Raw genomic sequence first — 19266 nt, forward strand, 5'->3', positions numbered from 1 at the left:
GGATTTTGTGGCTTCAGGCCCAACTGATAAGAAGGAATAGACCATTTATGTGTGGTCTATTCTATATTATAGTGAATAGTGATATGTTGTTTTATAATAAATCTATAACTGTCTCAATTTAACCCTTGGTTGTTACAAAATCCCATGGCACACCTGGAATTGCCTCACGGCACACAAGTGTGCCACGGCACACCATTTGGGAACCAATGGAGTAGATGATAAAGCAGACTATGCTTTGGGGTGTGATTGGCAGGTCACCTGTCCAGTGATTGCGCAGCTCGCCGATCCTGGACGAAGAGCAGACTTAGCGCTGCGGCTGAGAAACCCCTGGTCTCGCGCTAGCTGCTTCTTGCTCCAAGACAACAAAACAAAAACAAAGAAAAATGGTGACCGTCAAAATGCCAAACTCAAGGCTTCAAAACCGGAGCCCACAAACCAATGGGTGACGTCACGGTGGCTACATCTATGGTTTTGACTTGCTTGCTAATTTATTTTTTTATTTTGGCTATTTTTGCCCTTATTTGTGACTCTTTGCGACATTTAATATTTGATATATTATCCCCCACCCCCACTACATAGTTATCGTTTGCCTTGTCGTAAGTGTTGCCGCCCCCCCGGCAAATGTATTTCTCAAAAGCAACTAGTGACAGATCTGGGGACTTTTTCTGACTATGGTAAGCAATGTTATTGTGTTGAATCCCAAAGCATTTGGCAATAAATTGGTACGAGTGATGCCAGTTTTCTCTCTGTCTCTTTCTCTCTGCCTGTCCCACACACAGCACAGCTCCTGAGAGCAGGGGCTGCCTGGAGATAGGGTTGGCGGGCAGAGTCCGCACTATATTCAAACGGGCTATGCCGCGCTGTGCAGCATTACATTGATATGCAAATCAGCGTATGACATCATCTGGCGACTTCTAGCGACTTTCTGAGCAGCCAAGCTACTTTCCTTGGAAAAGAGTTGGCAACACTGCTTGTCCTAAGAATCACATTGTTCAGAATGACCTTCTGTTATACTACTGTGCATTTGATAAATAACACAGTTTGACCTCTGGCTAAAACTCTTTTTTACAACAGGAGACTTGTATTTTACTTTTATTGTTCCTTCAAAGATGCGACCAGCAGCCAAGCTTCACATTAATATCTTCGGTAAATGAAGCGATCAGGTTCCCCTGGCGTTTCCAAACTTTGAAAGAGTCACCGGAACTTTCCAGGTTCAATTCCTCATCGCCCCAAGTGTCCGCCATGCAGAAGTGCCTGTGAGCAAGACGCTAAACGTCTGCTCAGTGCGCAGCCTGTTTGTCAGAATAAAACGTTGACACTGTACGTTTCTACAATCCACGGATATGTAGAATATAACAACTGTGCAGTAGTTTAGCCATAACCCTAAACCTAACCTCTCCCACCCCCCACGCCTAAACCTAACCTCCCCCAGACCCTAACCCTAAACCTAACCTCTCCCATCCCCCACGCCTAAACCTAACCTCCCCCAGACCCTAATGGGGGAGCAGTTGACTAATGGGGGAGCAGTTAAGCTAATGGGGGAGCAGTTGCCATAAGCGTCAAAGATTATTTCCATGGGTTTACATTGAGTTTAGTCGGAAAGCCCAAGTCGTTTCATGGGTCGCTCAAGGGTACCATGTTAGTAACAAGAGACGCACAAGGGACGGGACAAAGCGTCAATATGCTACGTGCTCGGAGTGAGAATGTGTTGAATATAAACATATCTGAACCAAAAATATGTATCACGATAAATACGTATCGCATTTCTAGATACGTGTATCAACATTATAGAGTCTGCTATTGAAATAGTGCAGTGGCCAGTAAGGGTGTAAGGGTGTTATAATCCTAACCTTAAATTGTTTTGTTTGCCTAAACATAACCCAAGTTCTTAAAGTTGTTTTGTTTGTGTTTACCATTGGAAAGGCTTTTTGCAAGGTTTTGAAATGTATTTAAAATGTAGGTTGTGATTGTACATTTTCCTGGCTTACAGACACGCAAAATGCCAAAGTTTTATTCTGGCAACTGGATTGCCCTGCGTGTTTGAAACCCTCTGCGGACAGGAGCAGAGAGGAAAGAATCACTCACTCCTCAAGAGATTCACAGAGTATCACAAAAATACATCATTCAGTGCTTAAAAAGCCATTTTTCTGGTTCTCTCAGCATGGCAGCGTTCCAGGTTTTTGGCCATTGAATATATTATTTAGACCGCCTCAGTTTGTATTCCTGCCAACTTGATTGGTCTGCTACCAAATGAGCGCAAAGCGATAAAATGACAGAGGGATTGACTGAAGTTAATGAGGAGTCTGAGAAATTAATTGACTGGCTTTTTAACGAGGACTAGTCTCGCTGGCCAGCCTCCCCTCCCTACCGTGAGAGTCGTCTGGCTGCACGGAAACAGGCTCCTGGGATAAGCCCTCCCTTGCTCTACAGCTGCTCCCCATTGGAGCGACTGTTTCAGTCATGGCCGGATGTCCGCTTCCGGCTTATTACAAGCTCTGTCATTGGCTCCGACCATGTCAATCAGAGCGGCTTCCACTCCCTGTGTGTCGCTGTAAATAGTGCCAACAACGCTAACTAGCTAGCAAGCTAACGGCACAAACCTACATGCTAGCTCGTTGCTACACGCTGAAAATGGCAATTGTTGGAAATTATTTTACAAGGGCACTGCCCCCAAGCGACGCCCATCGCAATCCGACAATCGAGACCTGCGCCGCCAGACTCTTCTCACGGTAGGGAGGGGAGGCTGGCCAGCAAGACTAAACGAGGACTAAACCAATAACAAAACAAAATAAAATCACACTTATAGCTAAATTTGCACGCATGGCCATAGTAGATAGTATTCTCTCTCTCTCTCTCTCTCTCTCACACACACACACACACACACACACACCAGGCCCGACGCCACGAGGGGGCCTAAGGGGGCTTAGCCCCCTCAGTTCAATTTTCGGCCCCCTCACTTGAAATCTTTTTTTTTTTTTTTTTTTTAAAGAATAGTTCATCTATAAAGGCCAGTTAGGCAATGTTTGTACCTGACATGTTTAGGCTGCTGTTTCTGCAGTCTTCATCAAATTTGATCAGTTTAAGTTGATGTAGGCTACTCCCTGTAAACATAGCTCTGTTGTTTCAGAATTGGCAGGGAAGCGCTATTTGCTGTGCTTTGGTTGTCACAAGGTGTCAGAGATGTAGCTATTTATTAAATTTGAACCTATGAACCCTTGAACCTCTATTAATGCCTTAATCTGCTGCTGTGAAATAAATGTTTTATTTGATTTTGAATAGTAGTCTTTCTTGTGTTGTTATTGCGCTTTTCAGAGGTTATTATGGTTAAAAAGTCCAGAAATAGGCATAGCGGGTATATAACCTATGTTTTACGATATAAAAATATCATATATATATTTTTTTTTAAACAAAAAAAAACAGCCCCCTCGCCAGTTATAACAGCCCCCTCAGTCATTTCATCCTGGCGCCGGCCCTGACACACACACACACACACACACACACACACACACACACACACACACACGCACACATGCGCACACACACACACACGCGCACACACACACACACACACACACACACACTGTACCTGCTGTGAGATGGCATATCCAATGACAGTGTCTCCCTGGGGAATATTCCAGGTCACCATGGCCGAATGCGCCCTGAGTTGGGTGACCGATACGTTCACTGGGGCTGCTGGCACTGCTATAAAACATACACACATACAGACACATTTGTATTACTATACTTGTGAGGACCTTTAGTGACTATATTGATACATTCGTTCATTCAATAATTTATTCATACAGAAGAAAAAGTTAAAACACCACAGAAATCTGGAACAATTTGGCCCTACTCAGCAAAACTGCCGGTTTGCAGATGGTGCATGTCCTGCAACAGCAGAAGAAGAAGACAATAAAGTATTTAAAAGGCAGAGGATTCACAAGAGTCCAAAGAAACTCCCTGACCCTACAGTAACCCGCTCCACTGCATGCTTAACCTTATAACCATAACCCTAAAGCCTGGATTATGCTTGACGCTTTGGCCGGCCGCACGGAAATGAGAGACACGGAATCCGACGAGGAAACGTGTGGAGCTTGTATACTCTGTGTGGGTTTCTGCAGGCGGAATTGAGCGCGAGTCTTGAAAACTCCACTTTGTCCGCCCGTCCGCGTCCGCGTAGTTACAAAATTCGGCGTGCGCACGGCCGGTCGAAAACCGTCCGCACGGAGCCTTGCGGAGGGGCGTGTCTGCTGATTTGACGTCACTTTTCCGCGTGGACACTCGCGTTCCTCGCTGATGCGGAAAGCATAATGAGACCTTAACCTGAACCTAATCCTAGTCCAAATTCTGATCGTAAAGGAAAAATCCACCCTAAAGCATGCACTTAAACAGCTCCTAGTGATGTATTGTGGGCTCATTTAGTTGTTTGGTGGTGTATTTCTATGTGATGTATTCTGGGCTCATTTAGTTGTTTGATGCTGTATTTCTATGTGATGTATTCTGGGCTCATTTAGTTGTTTGGTGGTGTATTTCTATTAGCCTGGGTAAACCCATCCCCCACGTGACCTGCTCTCAGACCTGTTCTCAGTCACTGGGAACTGAGAGAGCAGGTCACGTGGTGGCTGGGTTTACCTAGGCTATATTTCTATGTGATATATTCTGGGCTCATTTAGTTGTTTGATGCTGTATTTCTATGTGATGTATTCTGGGCTCATTTAGTTGTTTGATGCTGTATTTCTATGTGATGTATTCTGGGCTCATTTAGTTGTTTGGTGGTGTATTTCTATTAGCCTGGGTAAACCCATCCCCCACGTGACCTGCTCTCAGACCTGTTCTCAGTCACTGGGAACTGAGAGAGCAGGTCACGTGGTGGCTGGGTTTACCTAGGCTATATTTCTATGTGATATATTCTGGGCTCATTTAGTTGTTTGATGCTGTATTTCTATGTGATGTATTCTGGGCTCATTTAGTTGTTTGGTGGTTTATTTCTATGTGATATATTCTGGGCTCATTTAGTTGTTTGGTGGTTTATTTCTATGTGATGTATTCTGGGTGCATTTAGTTGTTTGGTGGTGTATTTCTATGTGATGTATTCTGGGCTCATTTAGTTGTTTGGTGCTGTATTTCTATGTGATATATTCTGGGCTCATTTAGTTGTTTGATGCTGTATTTCTATGTGATGTATTCTGGGCTCATTTAGTTGTTTGGTGGTGTATTTCTATGTGATGTATTCTGGGCTCATTTAGTTGTTTGGTGCTGTGTTTCTATGTGATGTATTCTGGGCTCATTTAGTTGTTTGGTGGTGTATTTCTATGTGATATATTCTGGGCTCATTTAGTTGTTTGATGCTGTATTTCTATGTGATGTATTCTGGGCTCATTTAGTTGTTTGGTGGTTTATTTCTATGTGATATATTCTGGGCTCATTTAGTTGTTTGGTGGTTTATTTCTATGTGATGTATTCTGGGTGCATTTAGTTGTTTGGTGCTGTATTTCTATGTGATATATTCTGGGCTCATTTAGTTGTTTGGTGGTTTATTTCTATGTGATGTATTCTGGGTGCATTTAGTTGTTTGGTGGTGTATTTCTATGTGATGTATTCTGGGCTCATTTAGTTGTTTGGTGCTGTATTTCTATGTGATATATTCTGGGCTCATTTAGTTGTTTGATGCTGTATTTCTATGTGATGTATTGTGGGCTCATTTAGTTGTTTGGTGCTGTGTTTCTATGTGATGTATTCTGGGCTCATTTAGTTGTTTGGTGCTGTGTTTCTATGTGATGTATTCTGGGCTCATTTAGTTGTTTGGTGGTGTATTTCTATGTGATATATTCTGGGCTCATTTAGTTGTTTGATGCTGTATTTCTATGTGATGTATTCTGGGCTCATTTAGTTGTTTGGTGGTGTATTTCTATGTGATGTATTCTGGGCTCATTTAGTTGTTTGGTGGTGTATTTCTATGTGATGTATGGGCTCATTTAGTTGTTTGGTGCTGTATTTCTATGTGATGTATTGTGGGCTCATTTAGTTGTTTGGTGCTGTATTTCTATGTGATGTATTCTGGGCTCATTTAGTTGTTTGATGCTGTATTTCTATGTGATGTATTCTGGGCTAATTTAGTTGTTTGATGGTGTATTTCTATGTGATGTATTCTGGGCTCATTTAGTTGTTTGGTGGTGTATTTCTATGTGATGTATTCTGGGCTCATTTAGTTGTTTGGTGGTGTATTTCTATGTGATGTATTCTGGGTGCATTTAGTTGTTTGGTGCTATATTTCTATGTGATGTATTGTGGGCTCATTTAGTTGTTTGGTGCTGTATTTCTATGTGATGTATTGTGGGCTCATTTAGTTGTTTGGTGGTGTATTTCTATGTGATATATTCTGGGCTCATTTAGTTGTTTGGTGCTGCATTTCTATGTGATGTATTGGGCTCATTTAGTTGTTTGGTGGTTTATTTCTATGTGATGTATTGTGGGCTCATTTAGTTGTTTGGTGCTGTATTTCTATGTGATGTATTCTGGGCTAATTTAGTTGTTTGATGGTGTATTTCTATGTGATGTATTCTGGGCTCATTTAGTTGTTTGGTGGTGTATTTCTATGTGATGTATTCTGGGCTCATTTAGTTGTTTGGTGGTGTATTTCTATGTGATGTATTCTGGGCTCATTTAGTTGTTTGGTGGTTTATTTCTATGTGATGTATTGTGAGCTCATTTAGTTGTTTGGTGCTGTATTTCTTTGTGATGTATTCTGGGCTCATTTAGTTGTTTGGTGCTGTATTTCTATGTGATGTATTCTGGGCTCATTTAGTTGTTTGATGGTGGATTTCTATGTGATGTATTCTGGGCTCATTTAGTTGTTTCATGGTGTATATAGTATTCTGGGCTTGTCGATATGTCATCATCACACAAGCGGGGCATACAAATTGTCTCTTCTATTGCTAAAATCAAAAGATCAAAATGTAACAGAGTCTTGTTATTCCCTCTAATCCAGCACAGAAGACTAGACTAGGCTAGCCAATCAATTTTTCCCCACACAAAAATATAAAACGGATTTAATGCAAACATGAAAGCAAAGTGCAGGTAGAGATGAGAATCCCTGAAAGGGCTTATGGGTCTTTACCTCAGAAAACCAAATAATAATAATCCATACAAATTAATGTGTAATACAACAGAAACAAGAAAACAAATAGACAAATAAAATAAAATAAAATCAATAGTAAAAAAAAAATCAGCATTTGGGAACATACAACTTTGCTGTCTCTCTTGTTAAAGGTGAGTTCAAGGTGAGTTTGAGGCAAACAGATTTGAGTCCCACTTTAGGTTGAACAAAGAGCAATTCGTCCGTCTGGAGAAGGTGAGACCCCAGATCACAAAGATGGACATGAGAATGTTCGGCCATCTGTCCGCGGTAAGTGGACCAGAGCTGTACGTCTGCTATCGATTGTGCCGTGACACATACAAGCACCTCAAAATTAATCTTATGGTTCACATCTTTCAATGTGTCAGCATTGGGGTTATACGTTATATAACACCTTCTGTGGGGTTATAAGTTATATAATACCTTATGTACCCAAGGTGGTCTGAAGTGAGCTGCTTTCTTATAAGACAAACGATGGCTCAATGCTTGGAACAGCCAGTGTTTTTAAAACGACCCAATCGGCAGGATAAAATGACGTATGTTTCTGCAGTCCACGGAAATGTAAAATATTAACATTTCAGTCCTCCAGCACCGGAGGACTGCTCTTCCTGGTTACCGACCCGGCCTGGGCCCCAGACCCGCGTGACCAACGCGCCTTGGTTGGGTTTAGGCAACAAAAGCAATTTGGTTGGGGTTAGGGCTATGGTTTGGGTCAGGATTCGAACCAGCTCTCTTGTGACAAGAAAGTTACAAGTTGGGGAACGGTGCAGGTTCACCACCTCCAGCCCTTTTCCCTCCCTTCTCCCTACTGTGACTTCATACTTAAAGAGGACATGAAACATTTGATCATATGACTCTAGTTCATTTGCATTTCACCTCAGACAAGACAGGACACAGCTTTCAAGTCTGAAATGCACCTAGATTTGCTAGAAAGATGAACATTTCAGCTTTTCACCAACTAGCACGCTGCTAAGGATTTTAAACGTTTTGATTAATCAAAAGAACCCAAGTCAACAGCATATGATGTGAGCCTGTTAGAAGTCAACAAATCGTTAGTACCAACACTTAACTAGCTTGTAGGTACTCCACTACTGTACTGTACTGTACTGTCAACTTAGTAACATCATCTAGCAGTGCCTTAGTTGGCGAAAAGGTGAAAGGTTGTAAATCTTTCTAGTAAATCTAGATACATTTCAGACTTGAAAGCCGTGTCCTGTCTTGTCTGAGGTGAATGCAAATGAACTAGAGTCATATGATCAAATGTTTCATGTCCTTGTTAAAACTCAGGTTGTCATTAGGTTCCATGACGTGTAATGTTAATTATTCACGTATCTAGAAACGTGAAATCCAACGTAATTTCTTTCAGATATGTTCATGTATATATTACATTTCCATAGATGCAGAAATGTACAATGGTGACATTTTATTCTGCCGACTGTTTTAAAAGGAAAGCTTTTACATTCCTCATGCTTTTATTTGCTCATAGCCTCTCTCATATTTCATCTCCATCTTGTTATTGCAGCTATTACACCATCTGCTGTTGCTTTCCCCGTTTTCATCTTCATAACATGCAGTGTTTTATTGTTTCATTCCCCTAAATGAATGCATTCATTGTTGTCGGGAATTATACTGAGATCTTTCTGTGTTCCTCCAACAGCTATGCCCTGCTCCTGGGGATTCATGCAGCAGCATCGCCTCCAGCTACCGTGACAAGTATTGTACCCTCTGTTTCCACAGGGATTTGCTACTGCTTTGTGGCACAAAACATGCCACTTCCCACATTGGAGAGAGATTGCCTGTGACTTTGAGCAGCGATGGAGCTTCACAAACTGTATAGGGGCAATCGATGGGACGGATGGGACGCACGTTGCGATCCCGCCCCCCCTGCGTCATCTGGATCACAAATCTATAGGCCTAATGACAAAGGCACCTTCTGCAGAGTCCTGCTGGCTGTGGGCAATGCCAGGTGTTCAGGGAGGTGGATGTGGGAAGGAACAGCGATGGAGGATTTGTAAAGGCTCTCCAAGCAGGGAGGCTGGATCTTAGCACTCCCAAATGCTGAACACCTGCTTGGACCGGTTTCCAAGTTAACTGATGAGCTTACAATGCTATCTCATTTGCACACCTCACCGTGAAAGCATTGCTGCTGTAAAAGTGGGGCTTTTGTTTATTTCAATGTTTTCTTTGCTCTTTACCAAATACCCCCCCCCCCCCCCCACTGCAGCTTGCCATGGCATGACAAGAATGTACCAAATCAAAGTGGGTACCACTGGCTTGTAGCTTGAATGCATCATTGATTACTTGAATGCATATTCATCTTACTTTAAGCTCTTGAATGCAGATGAGCTTGTGACATTCATCAATGAAGTCCTTTCCTCTGTGAAAAGACACCCCTCCCCCCCCCCCCCCTCTGTAGCATTTTCAAGCTCTCCAGAAACCGTTGTGTTTTTAGTAACTATCATCTGTCACGAGCTAGACAGAGAGAGGAGGATGCCTTCAGGATCCTGGCTGCACAGCGGGGATTAACTGTACCATGGCATCATATGTGTGGGGTGTGCCCAGAGAATGTGGAAAGGTGGTGAAGGCACCCGTGATCCTCCACAACCTCCTCTGCTGGAACATCACAGATTCACCAGCCATGAAGCAGAGGCTGGCAGGCTGAGCAGAGGGAAACATACACTACATGGTTTTACTCTGCAGCATGAAGCAGAGGCTGGCAGGCCGAGCAGAGGGAAACGTACACTACATGGTTTTACTCTGCAACATGAAGCAGAGGCTGGCAGGCTGAGCAGAGGGAAACATACACTACATGGTTTTACTCTGCAGCATGAAGCAGAGGCTGGCAGGCCGAGCAGAGAGAAACATACACTACATGGTTTTACTCTGCAACATGAAGCAGAGGCTGGCAGGCCGAGCAGAGGGAAACATACACTACATGGTTTTACTCTGCAACATGAAGCAGAGGCAGGCTGAGCAGAGGGAAACATACACTACATGGTTTTACTCTGCAGCATGAAGCAGAGGCTGGCAGGCCGAGCAGAGGGAAACGTACACTACATGGTTTTACTCTGCAACATGAAGCAGAGGCTGAAAGGCTGAGCAGAGGGAAACGTACACTACATGGTTTTACTCTGCAACATGAAGCAGAGGCTGGCAGGCTGAGCAGAGGGAAACATACATGGTTTTACTCTGCAGCATGAAGCAGAGGCTGAAAGGCCGAGCAGAGGGAAACATACACTACATGGTTTTACTCTGCAGCATGAAGCAGAGGCTGGCAGGCTGAGCAGAGGGAAACATACACTACATGGTTTTACTCTGCAGCATGAAGCAGAGGCTGGCAGGCTGAGCAGAGAGAAACATACACTGTTTTACTCTGCAACATGAAGCAGAGGCTGGCAGGCCGAGCAGAGGGAAACGTACACTACATGGTTTTACTCTGCAACATGAAGCAGAGGCTGGCAGGCTGAGCAGAGGGAAACGTACACTACATGGTTTTACTCTGCAACATGAAGCAGAGGCTGGCAGGCCGAGCAGAGGGAAACGTACACTACATGGTTTTACTCTGCTGGAGCAATGCCATGGCAGACAGAGCAGTTGAGCTTGAACTGAGCCCTGAATGAAAAAAGTTATTTTTAAGCAGAAAGCCACAGATTCCAAAAAGCAACCCTTAACCCACCTTAACCATTTTCATTATAGTTCTGATGTCATGCTTGCAACTCTGCTACTCATTGTCATTCCATACATTATTTACTCAATTTCATCTTTAATTAAAGGGAATCCAATGCCCTGCTCTTGCAATTCCATTGCAACACTTTAAAGTGATCAACTCCATATGATGTGATTATGTTGTGGATTAGTCTACTGAAAGCTGTGTCATGTACAGGAACAGTAAATTGCTGACATCCAGACAGTGCATCCTAAACATGTAAACAGAGAGCTGTGGCAACATGGTGACTCAAGACCATTGAAGCGTCATATTTGGAACTAAGGAACTTGAGTACACAGTAAAACGTGGTGTCGCAACAGATGGAATACCTGTATTTCAAATCCATGACAAATTTGTTGTGAAAAATCTATAAGAGCATACAGTACTGTATATCACGATACTCAAATAATTTACAACACCACAGTGAACAGGTAAGCTGATATAACTGTATGATACCAAAATCTGAACGCACAGAGACAAAAAAAAAAGTGCATAGAATGTAGATCCCCGCCAGGCTCTGCTATACAGTACCTAGCCACAGAAAAATATGAATGTGGTTACGTCTCCAATCTGAACTGGAGTGCACAGCTGATAGCTATGTGGTTACATGGCGTAACAGCTGATAGCTATGTGGTTACATGGCATAACAGCTGATAGCTATGTGGTTACATGGCGTAACAGCTGATAGCTATGTGGTTAAATGGCATAACACACGTGTGCCTTTAGGCACAAGTTTGATTCACATACTTGTGGCAGCAGAGGCGGCTGTTGCTGCTGCTCAGCAATTCCTACATGTTAGGACAGTGGTTCCCAACCTTGGGGTTGGGACCCTAAATGGAGTCACCTGGAATTTCTAAATTTCATTTATTTATTTATTTATTTTACACCACACAATTTAAGTCAAGATTCTGAGAATAAAGTCAGAATACAGTTAGAATTCTGAGTTTAATGTCAGACCCCCGAGTCTGGAATTAGTGTAATCATCTGACCAAGCTGGAACTACCGCTGCCAAGAATTGAACCCGGGTGTCCGTGGGGGGTGAATGCTTTTACCTCTAGACTACCCAGACGCATCTAATGTGAAGTATTCTCTCCACAGAGTAGCGACCAGCAACTGGTTTCAGCTCAAACACCCTGCAAGGCGTTGCTCAGGGTCGCACACCGCCTGATGTTAAATCGACTGCATTGGAACTCAACGTGGGGCCAAGGCTCAGGACGGGTGATTCCTTAGGATCATGCTGTTTGTTCAGCTCTAACAAAGCCGTCATCTGAATCTCAATGAGCTCTTGTTGCACTCGCTGTGCTGTGGAGGGCTGACCGCCGAGCCACAGCTGGGGATGTGGACTGCCTGCTGCAGAGCTGGTTGCAGTATAAAGGTGACTGCAGAGCTTTAGACCTGGTGGGGTGTCAACAATCTGTCAGAAATGAACAGCTTCTCGCTGCGAAAAAGCCCTTGAAAGTTCATAAAACGACCCAGATAATTAGAAGTACCTTTTAAGAAGTACCCACCCCCCCCAGACACACACACACACACACACACACACACACACATAGAGAAAACTGCAAACAAGCAAGCAATCTCAGGCTGAATAATGGAGTGATGGAGTGGAAATTAAATGGTCGTGCAGTCTATCATATACTGTAATAATCTGCCATTATAGGCCTCTCTTACATCAAAAGTTCAAAGAGACAAAATGGAACCATATTTCCATATTTGAATCCTTCCAGAAGCTTTCAGTATTTTCCTTTCTGTTTCTCAGGTTTTTTCCACATACATCCTCTGCAAAGACAAAAAATGCATGAATGCCATTGATGTGTTGTCATTTACAGCAATTCCATTGTATGTGCAAACATAACTTGGGCAAAAACATTCTATTCTATTCTATAACCATGATATTTCAGTCCCCCCCCCCCCTCTTTCTCATTTCAAACACACAAAAACGTACACAGACCCGTCGCTGTTATTACTGCACTTGACAACCGCTTGACGGCATTAGTTCCGCCCGTTGCACTGATTGGCTAATCACCAGCCCCCTTCTGCACTGATTGGCTAATTGTTTGTTCAACTGAGGAAATAGATATTGCACATCATGCCAGACCGGAAGTAGTCAAAACTCAACTCAGTGAAGTGGGTGGATTCGAAGGAGGCTGTCAAATAGCATTCTGGGAAATCACTAAAAGTAGATGAGCCAGGAAGAGGAAAAGTGGTTTCACCAAAATCGCATGACTTCACAAAATAACTGTGAGAATGCATGAAACATCCCAGACTAAAGGGTGTGTGACAGACTGCAGGTAAGTCCAGGGCCAGGGGGGCCCAAGGCATCCAATTAGAGCCCAGGACACTGTGGAGTGTGGCAGGAATCTGCATTCCACCCAGCTGGACCCTCTCCGGTCCGAGGAATCTGGATAGGATGTCCTGTTTCTTGCATTTGGACAACGTTTTTTTTTTTTTTGCATTGGACAAAGTAGAAAATGAGCACTGAGAAATGAGTGTTGTATCCGTGTAGGAAGGATTTGTCCTGCTGTGAACTGGATTCACTGCCCTGTATGAGGGTGTTCATGTCAAATTCATTAGCCATTACATAATGCCCTCATTCATTAAAGTACAACTTGCTTCGGCAGTTTTTAATTCCCGTGCACTTTGCAGTGAAATGTGTGTGTGTGTGTGTGTGTGTGTGTGTGTGTGTGTGTGTGTGTGTGTGTGTGTGTGTGTGTGTGTGTGTGTGTGTGTGTGTGTGTGTGTGTGTAAATGTGAGGACTATCGTGTTCTCAGTGGAACTGACTTTGATCCCATCCCAAATACAGATGTAAAATGTGTTCTGAGTGTATCTCTCTTGCTCTGTGTGTGTGTGTGTGTGTGTGTGTGTGCGTGCGTGCGTGCGTGCGTGCGTGCGTAACTTCTTGGCTTCAGTGGTAACTTCTTTAAGGGGTTTAGAGTTAGAGTTGGGTTTAGGTTATCATGTTTGTTGAATGCCAATGCGATTCATTGTGCCTGTGCCATAAGGCTGTATGTAGCCTATTGGGCTAGTTCAATGCTCCTATTATCTATCATTGTCTTCCATGGCAAAGGGGCTGTCTTCACCTGAATTGCGTTTTGGCACTTTACATGGCAACAGTAAGTAACGTTATCAAAGAATTCCACTCTGGGATCTGTTTTCACTTTTTTGCGTTTTCAGGCACCAATAACGCCGTTCCCGTGTAAAAGGAAGGCACTAACGCTAAAAAAAGTTTGCCGTTTTATGCAGGGAGCGTTGCCGTGTAAACAGGGCCAAATGGCTAAGTGGGCTCTGTGGTGATGTCATCAGTGATGTCACTGGAGCAATTGTGATGTCATCAGTGATGTCACTCGAGCAACTGTCATCAGTCATGTCACTCAAGCAACTGTGATTGACAACTGTGATGTCACTCAGGCAGTTGTGATGTCATCAGTGATGTCACTCGAGCAACTGTGGTGAGCTGATGGCGGACAGTTCCACGATGTCTGTCTGCGGTGGGCGATTTCCATAACTGCAGCCATGGCGCATCATCTCCAGAGTCTCCACCCTAGGAATCGAGTGCGCGCAGCGCACAAGATTAGTTTAAAAAATATGATTAAATTAAAATGTCATGCCAGGTAAGAATTTCAGTCAAGCAATTCTGAGAGCAGCAGGAGCAGTAAGGAAAAAGTAGGTTAAATAGATTAGTCCACTTCTAGTTAAGTAAAGGTGCAACTGTTATGAACAGTAATTGAAGTAATTTGTCCTCAAAACATACTAATTTTGTTGAAATGTCGTTCGAAACCTCCCTTCGATTTTAGGCAATAAACAAAAATATACTATTTTAGTCAAATACAGTGGCAGCAATCTTCATTTGGTGCTCCCAGCTGAAAGCCTTTCATCTGCAAGCCGGCTGCCATACCTAAGAACTGAACTTTGTTACACCTTAAGGGACACTGCTTTAAAGAAACTAATGAGGTTTACTATGCAACTATTTCATTAAAAAAATATATAATTATACAAACGTTTACCCTCAAAATGATCACTTCTGGCCCATATAATAGTGTGGCAGTGTGTGTTTGTAGAGAGACGCTGCGCCCTGTGTGTATTTTAGTGATAGCACATTGGTTTGCTGTGTTCTGTGTTTATGTGGTCGAGCGAGGTTGTGTTTATGTGGAGAGAGAGAGCACCGGTAAACCGTTCAAACGCAGGGATTAAGTTAAGTCAAGTCAAGTCAGGTTTATTTGTATAGCACATTTCGTACACAGAGGCAATTCAAAGTGCTTCACATAAAATGGTTGACAGGAAAATAAAAGAATAAAAGAAGAGAATAAAATGGACATTTAAAAGCATCACAACAAAACTTAAAAAAAGAGTATAAAAAGTGCATTAAGCAACAGGCGCAGCAGTTGCAAAAAGAGCTAAAAACCTATAGAGGACTCATTGGGTTTGCATAATAGAATAAATCAATTTATCTATATTTAGTCCCCCGACATCATGACTATATAAGAAACATGACTACACACACATAAAAAACGATATTCTCTGATAAGTTTCACTCTATAAAAACAAATAAACACACACACATACCTCAAACCATCAAGGGATGAGCACCAAACTAACTATTAACTATTAACCAAACTATTAACCAAACTATTAACTAAACTAACTATTAAGTATATTAAGTTAAGTTTCTGTTTTATCTTTGTTTAATTTGGACCTTGGGTGGCAGCCGTCTGGCCGGGCGCCACCTGAAGATTGCTGCATCTGTATAATGGTAGAGAGAAGCGTCTGCACATCCACTATGCAAACCAGGTGCTAGACTAACAAGGCTATACGTTGAAAAGGAAAAAAGTCTGCACTCTGGAGCATACTTAAGACTTAGAGGAGTTTTATTGATTAACGTTTCGGTTCACCTTCTGATGAAGGTTGTTGAACCGAAACGTTAATCAATAGAATTCCTCTAAGTCTTAAGTATGCTCCAGAGTGCAAACTTTTTTCCTTCTCTGTATAATGGTAACATTGGATAAATTGCTATGGTTTTGGTCTCGAATTGGACTCGTAGTTTTGCGGTCTTGGTCTCGACCCCGCTCGGTCTCAATTCACCAAGAGAGAGACAGAGATAATCCCTTCTTCCTTTTCTTCCTCCCCTCCTTCAGAAAGAAAAGTTGGATGGAAGCAAGAGAGGGAGGGAGAGAGGGAGGGAGAGAGGGACAGACAGAGAAACGGTCTGATGGCAGAGATGAGGAGACAACCTCTCCAGGATTTCTCGGACTGGAGTGGGCCCGGCTGGCTAAAATGCAAATTCCTGTCACACTTCACAGTGTCCTGGGCTCTAGTTGGACATCCTGGGACACTCAAACGGCGGCCTGTCACACACTCTTTTGTGCGCACGTGTGTGTTGTTCACTGCTCCCATCAGCGGCCTGTCCCCTGTCCAAGAGTCCTTGAGCAACACACAGATAACGCCCGTCCACTCAGTCACCGTGAATCGCTCTGGATGGAGGTGTCAGCTAAATGGCTAAAGTGTAAATGTATATTCACACAAAGACACACACGCACGCACGCACACACACACAAACACGCGCGCGCGCACACACACACACACACACACACACACACACACACACACACACACACACACACACACAGGCACAGACACACCCCACCGCTCATTTCAATTACTCTCTGGGGCGAAGTAAAATAGATGGGTGATTTGAAGTGTTCGCAAAGAGAGTGTGACAGTCATTATGTCACTAAATCACTGTTAAAAGCTACGACCTACACTCAGAGAGAGAGAGAGAGAGAGAGAGAGAGAGAGAGAGAGAGAGAAATAAAGAGATAATATGATGGAAGAGATTAGGAGACATTACTTTACTCTTCATAATGATACAATATCTAATGGAATCAATAACCTGGCTTTTTACTGGATGTCAGGTACTCCTGACCAGTCAGCTATTGGTCAATCTAACTTCTTCTTTAGTGCCGGATAAGAATAGCACATCACATCACTTCACTTCACTTTATTCACTGAAAGCAACTGTGCATGTGGAAGCATGGTCCAAAAAACACCATCAAAAGCGAAAAGGAGCCTGCACACCAGCCAAATAGGGCATTAAGCCTAACAAAGGAGGACATTAGTTAGTATTAAAAAAATTAAATTAAATAATGCACCATGTGAAATTAAAATCATTTATTTTATTTTTACTACCTCAGCTTCTGAATGTCATTTATTTAGGCTTGATACAGTATGCTTCTTTCCGATTTTGATGTTTTTGCACAGCGTAAAAATCAAATTTATCAAATGTATTATTATTATTACTAGTATTAGTCTTAGTATTATGATTAGTATTCTCCTCTTTAACAAAACGAGTCATTTCTGTGGTAGGAAGATTGGCAGTCACCTGCCTGTACATATTGCAACAAATGTTTATGTACTGTATAATATTGAAGTGTGCCTTTATTACTTTCAAACTAGTAATAATGTATCTCAATTCTGAAGTGTGCCTTTATTACTACTATCAAATTAGTAATGATGTTGTAATTTCCACTACTGTCTGATGTGAACCAAAGTGCCCTTCTGGGACATGTATTAAACTGATTGATTGATTGATAAAAGCACTGATAGGCCTAACCACTCACCAAACATGTTGTGACAGGCCTCTATTCAAAACAGAATGAAAATGCAGTCCATGCATCGCTAAATCGAATTGAGGCTCTATTGAATGCGACCAGGAACGTTATGCTCTATTCCATGAGGCTAACCAGCTAACCGTGGCTCATTTATGCAAGCCAGCCTTCCCAGCTCCCTGGAGTGCACACTGCCCCGCCTAGGTGAAACGGGGCACGGAGGCGCAGTGGTAGCGCTGTTGCCTCACAACAAGAAGTTCCTGGGTGCGATCCCCCCCCCCCCGAGCTATCCTTTCTGTCTAGAGTTTGTATGTTCTCCACATGCTCCCCTGGGGTTTCTTCCATATATGAACCCCCACTAGAAACATGCAAGAAGATCACCACCTGACCAGCAACGACGACAGAAGATGGTCCCCGGGCGCTGTCATTACAACTGAAGCTGCCCACTGCTCCTGGCTGCTCAGAGGAGGAAAGGACATGCCTTGTGTGGGTTAAGCAAGCAGAGAGTGCATTTCACCAGCCACCATCAGCATGAGTGTGTGTGTGGTTGCAATGCATGCATGTGTTGTGGGTGTCTGTCCGGTTGTTGTTGTTGAAAGTAAGTTGCAAGGTGTAAATCGCTCTGCAACGCACTTGAAACTTAGTGATGGGTGAAAAAGTACAAACAAATCTTTTTGAACGAATCTTCTTAGTGTCCGATAGCCTATGTACAGGTCAGTCTGTCGAACGTCTGAGTGCTCATGAATCCCCCACGCCCACCCACTCGCTGTTATCGTAGGGTAGGCTACTGCACGCTGCCTTGTATGGTGGTCCAGTCGCTCAAAACATAGGAAGTGGGACAACCAATGAATCAGTGGGAATTGTCTCAAATGAGAACATCAAATGAGTGACTCCTGTCTGGAGTGGACTCAGCCTGGCAGCGAGGCCTACAAGGCCTACGGTTCTCTCAGCCTGGCAGCGAGGCCTACAAGGCCTACGGTTCTCTCAGCCTGGCAGCGAGGCCTACAAGGCCTACGGTTCTCTCAGCCTGGCAGCGAGGCCTACAAGGCCTACGGTTCTCTCAGCCTGGCAGCGAGGCCTACAAGGCCTACGGTTCTCTCAGCCTGGCAGCGAGGCCTACAAGGCCTACGGTTCTCTCGAAAGTGGAATGAGCGATCATGTTGCATGAGACTGATTCTTTTTGAATTGCTTTGTGTAATTGTCAAGTTGCATGGAAATTAGTTTTCATGCTATTTTCATCCTGCAGCTAGTTGCATGAAAGTTTCACCCTGTAAAGCAGCCTTACGCTACAGTATCATCAGTCGGTAATGTTCAATGCATTCCAGGAGCTATTTCGTGATGAAGTGTTGTAATTATCTCCCGGTCCAAAATGGCGGCTCTAGAAAGAAGCCCTCGCTCTTTGATTCTGAGGGACTGACACCAAAACCTGATGTCTAGTCCTGATGTTTTAGATCGCTGAAACATTTTCTTCTATCAAACTCAGTTGTAGCTACACTGGAAATCACTGCATTAGTCAAGTTGTCTACCTTTGGCCCGTTAACCACAGGGAGACAACGAAATGAAGCCAGGAATGCACACACTGCCAGTCGCTGCTTTTCACAGACTTCAAAGGGAAAAAACAGCAAAACGCCAACGTGTCACCCACCCTGCCAGACGAACTCAACGCGTTCTACGCCAGGTTCGACCCCTCTGCCAGAGCGCCTCCCCTCCTCCCCTACCCCTCTCCTCCCCACCACCCCCCCTCCACCTCCCCCCCTCCTCTCCCCCCCCCTCAGTCACCTCTCCCCCCCACCACTCTCCTCCCCACCTCCCCCCCTCCTCT

General features: G+C 43.6%; 1 protein-coding gene across 1 annotated transcript in view; it reads right to left on the bottom strand.

Annotated features, from left to right (window-relative positions):
• The window catches only part of LOC310773442 (fibronectin type III domain-containing protein 5b-like), a gene marked incomplete at both ends in the record, with an annotated part of 59463 nt that overhangs the window by 19105 nt on the left and 21092 nt on the right, over positions 1–19266 (bottom strand). The window contains one exon of the mRNA XM_083633325.1: positions 3587–3702. Coding sequence (XP_083489451.1) covers positions 3587–3702 — 116 coding nt within the window. The remainder of the gene's footprint in view (positions 1–3586; positions 3703–19266) is intronic.

Source organism: Poromitra crassiceps (genome assembly GCF_964638095.1).
Source record: "Poromitra crassiceps genome assembly, chromosome: 3".
NCBI classification, from domain to species: Eukaryota; Metazoa; Chordata; class Actinopteri; order Beryciformes; family Melamphaidae; genus Poromitra; species Poromitra crassiceps.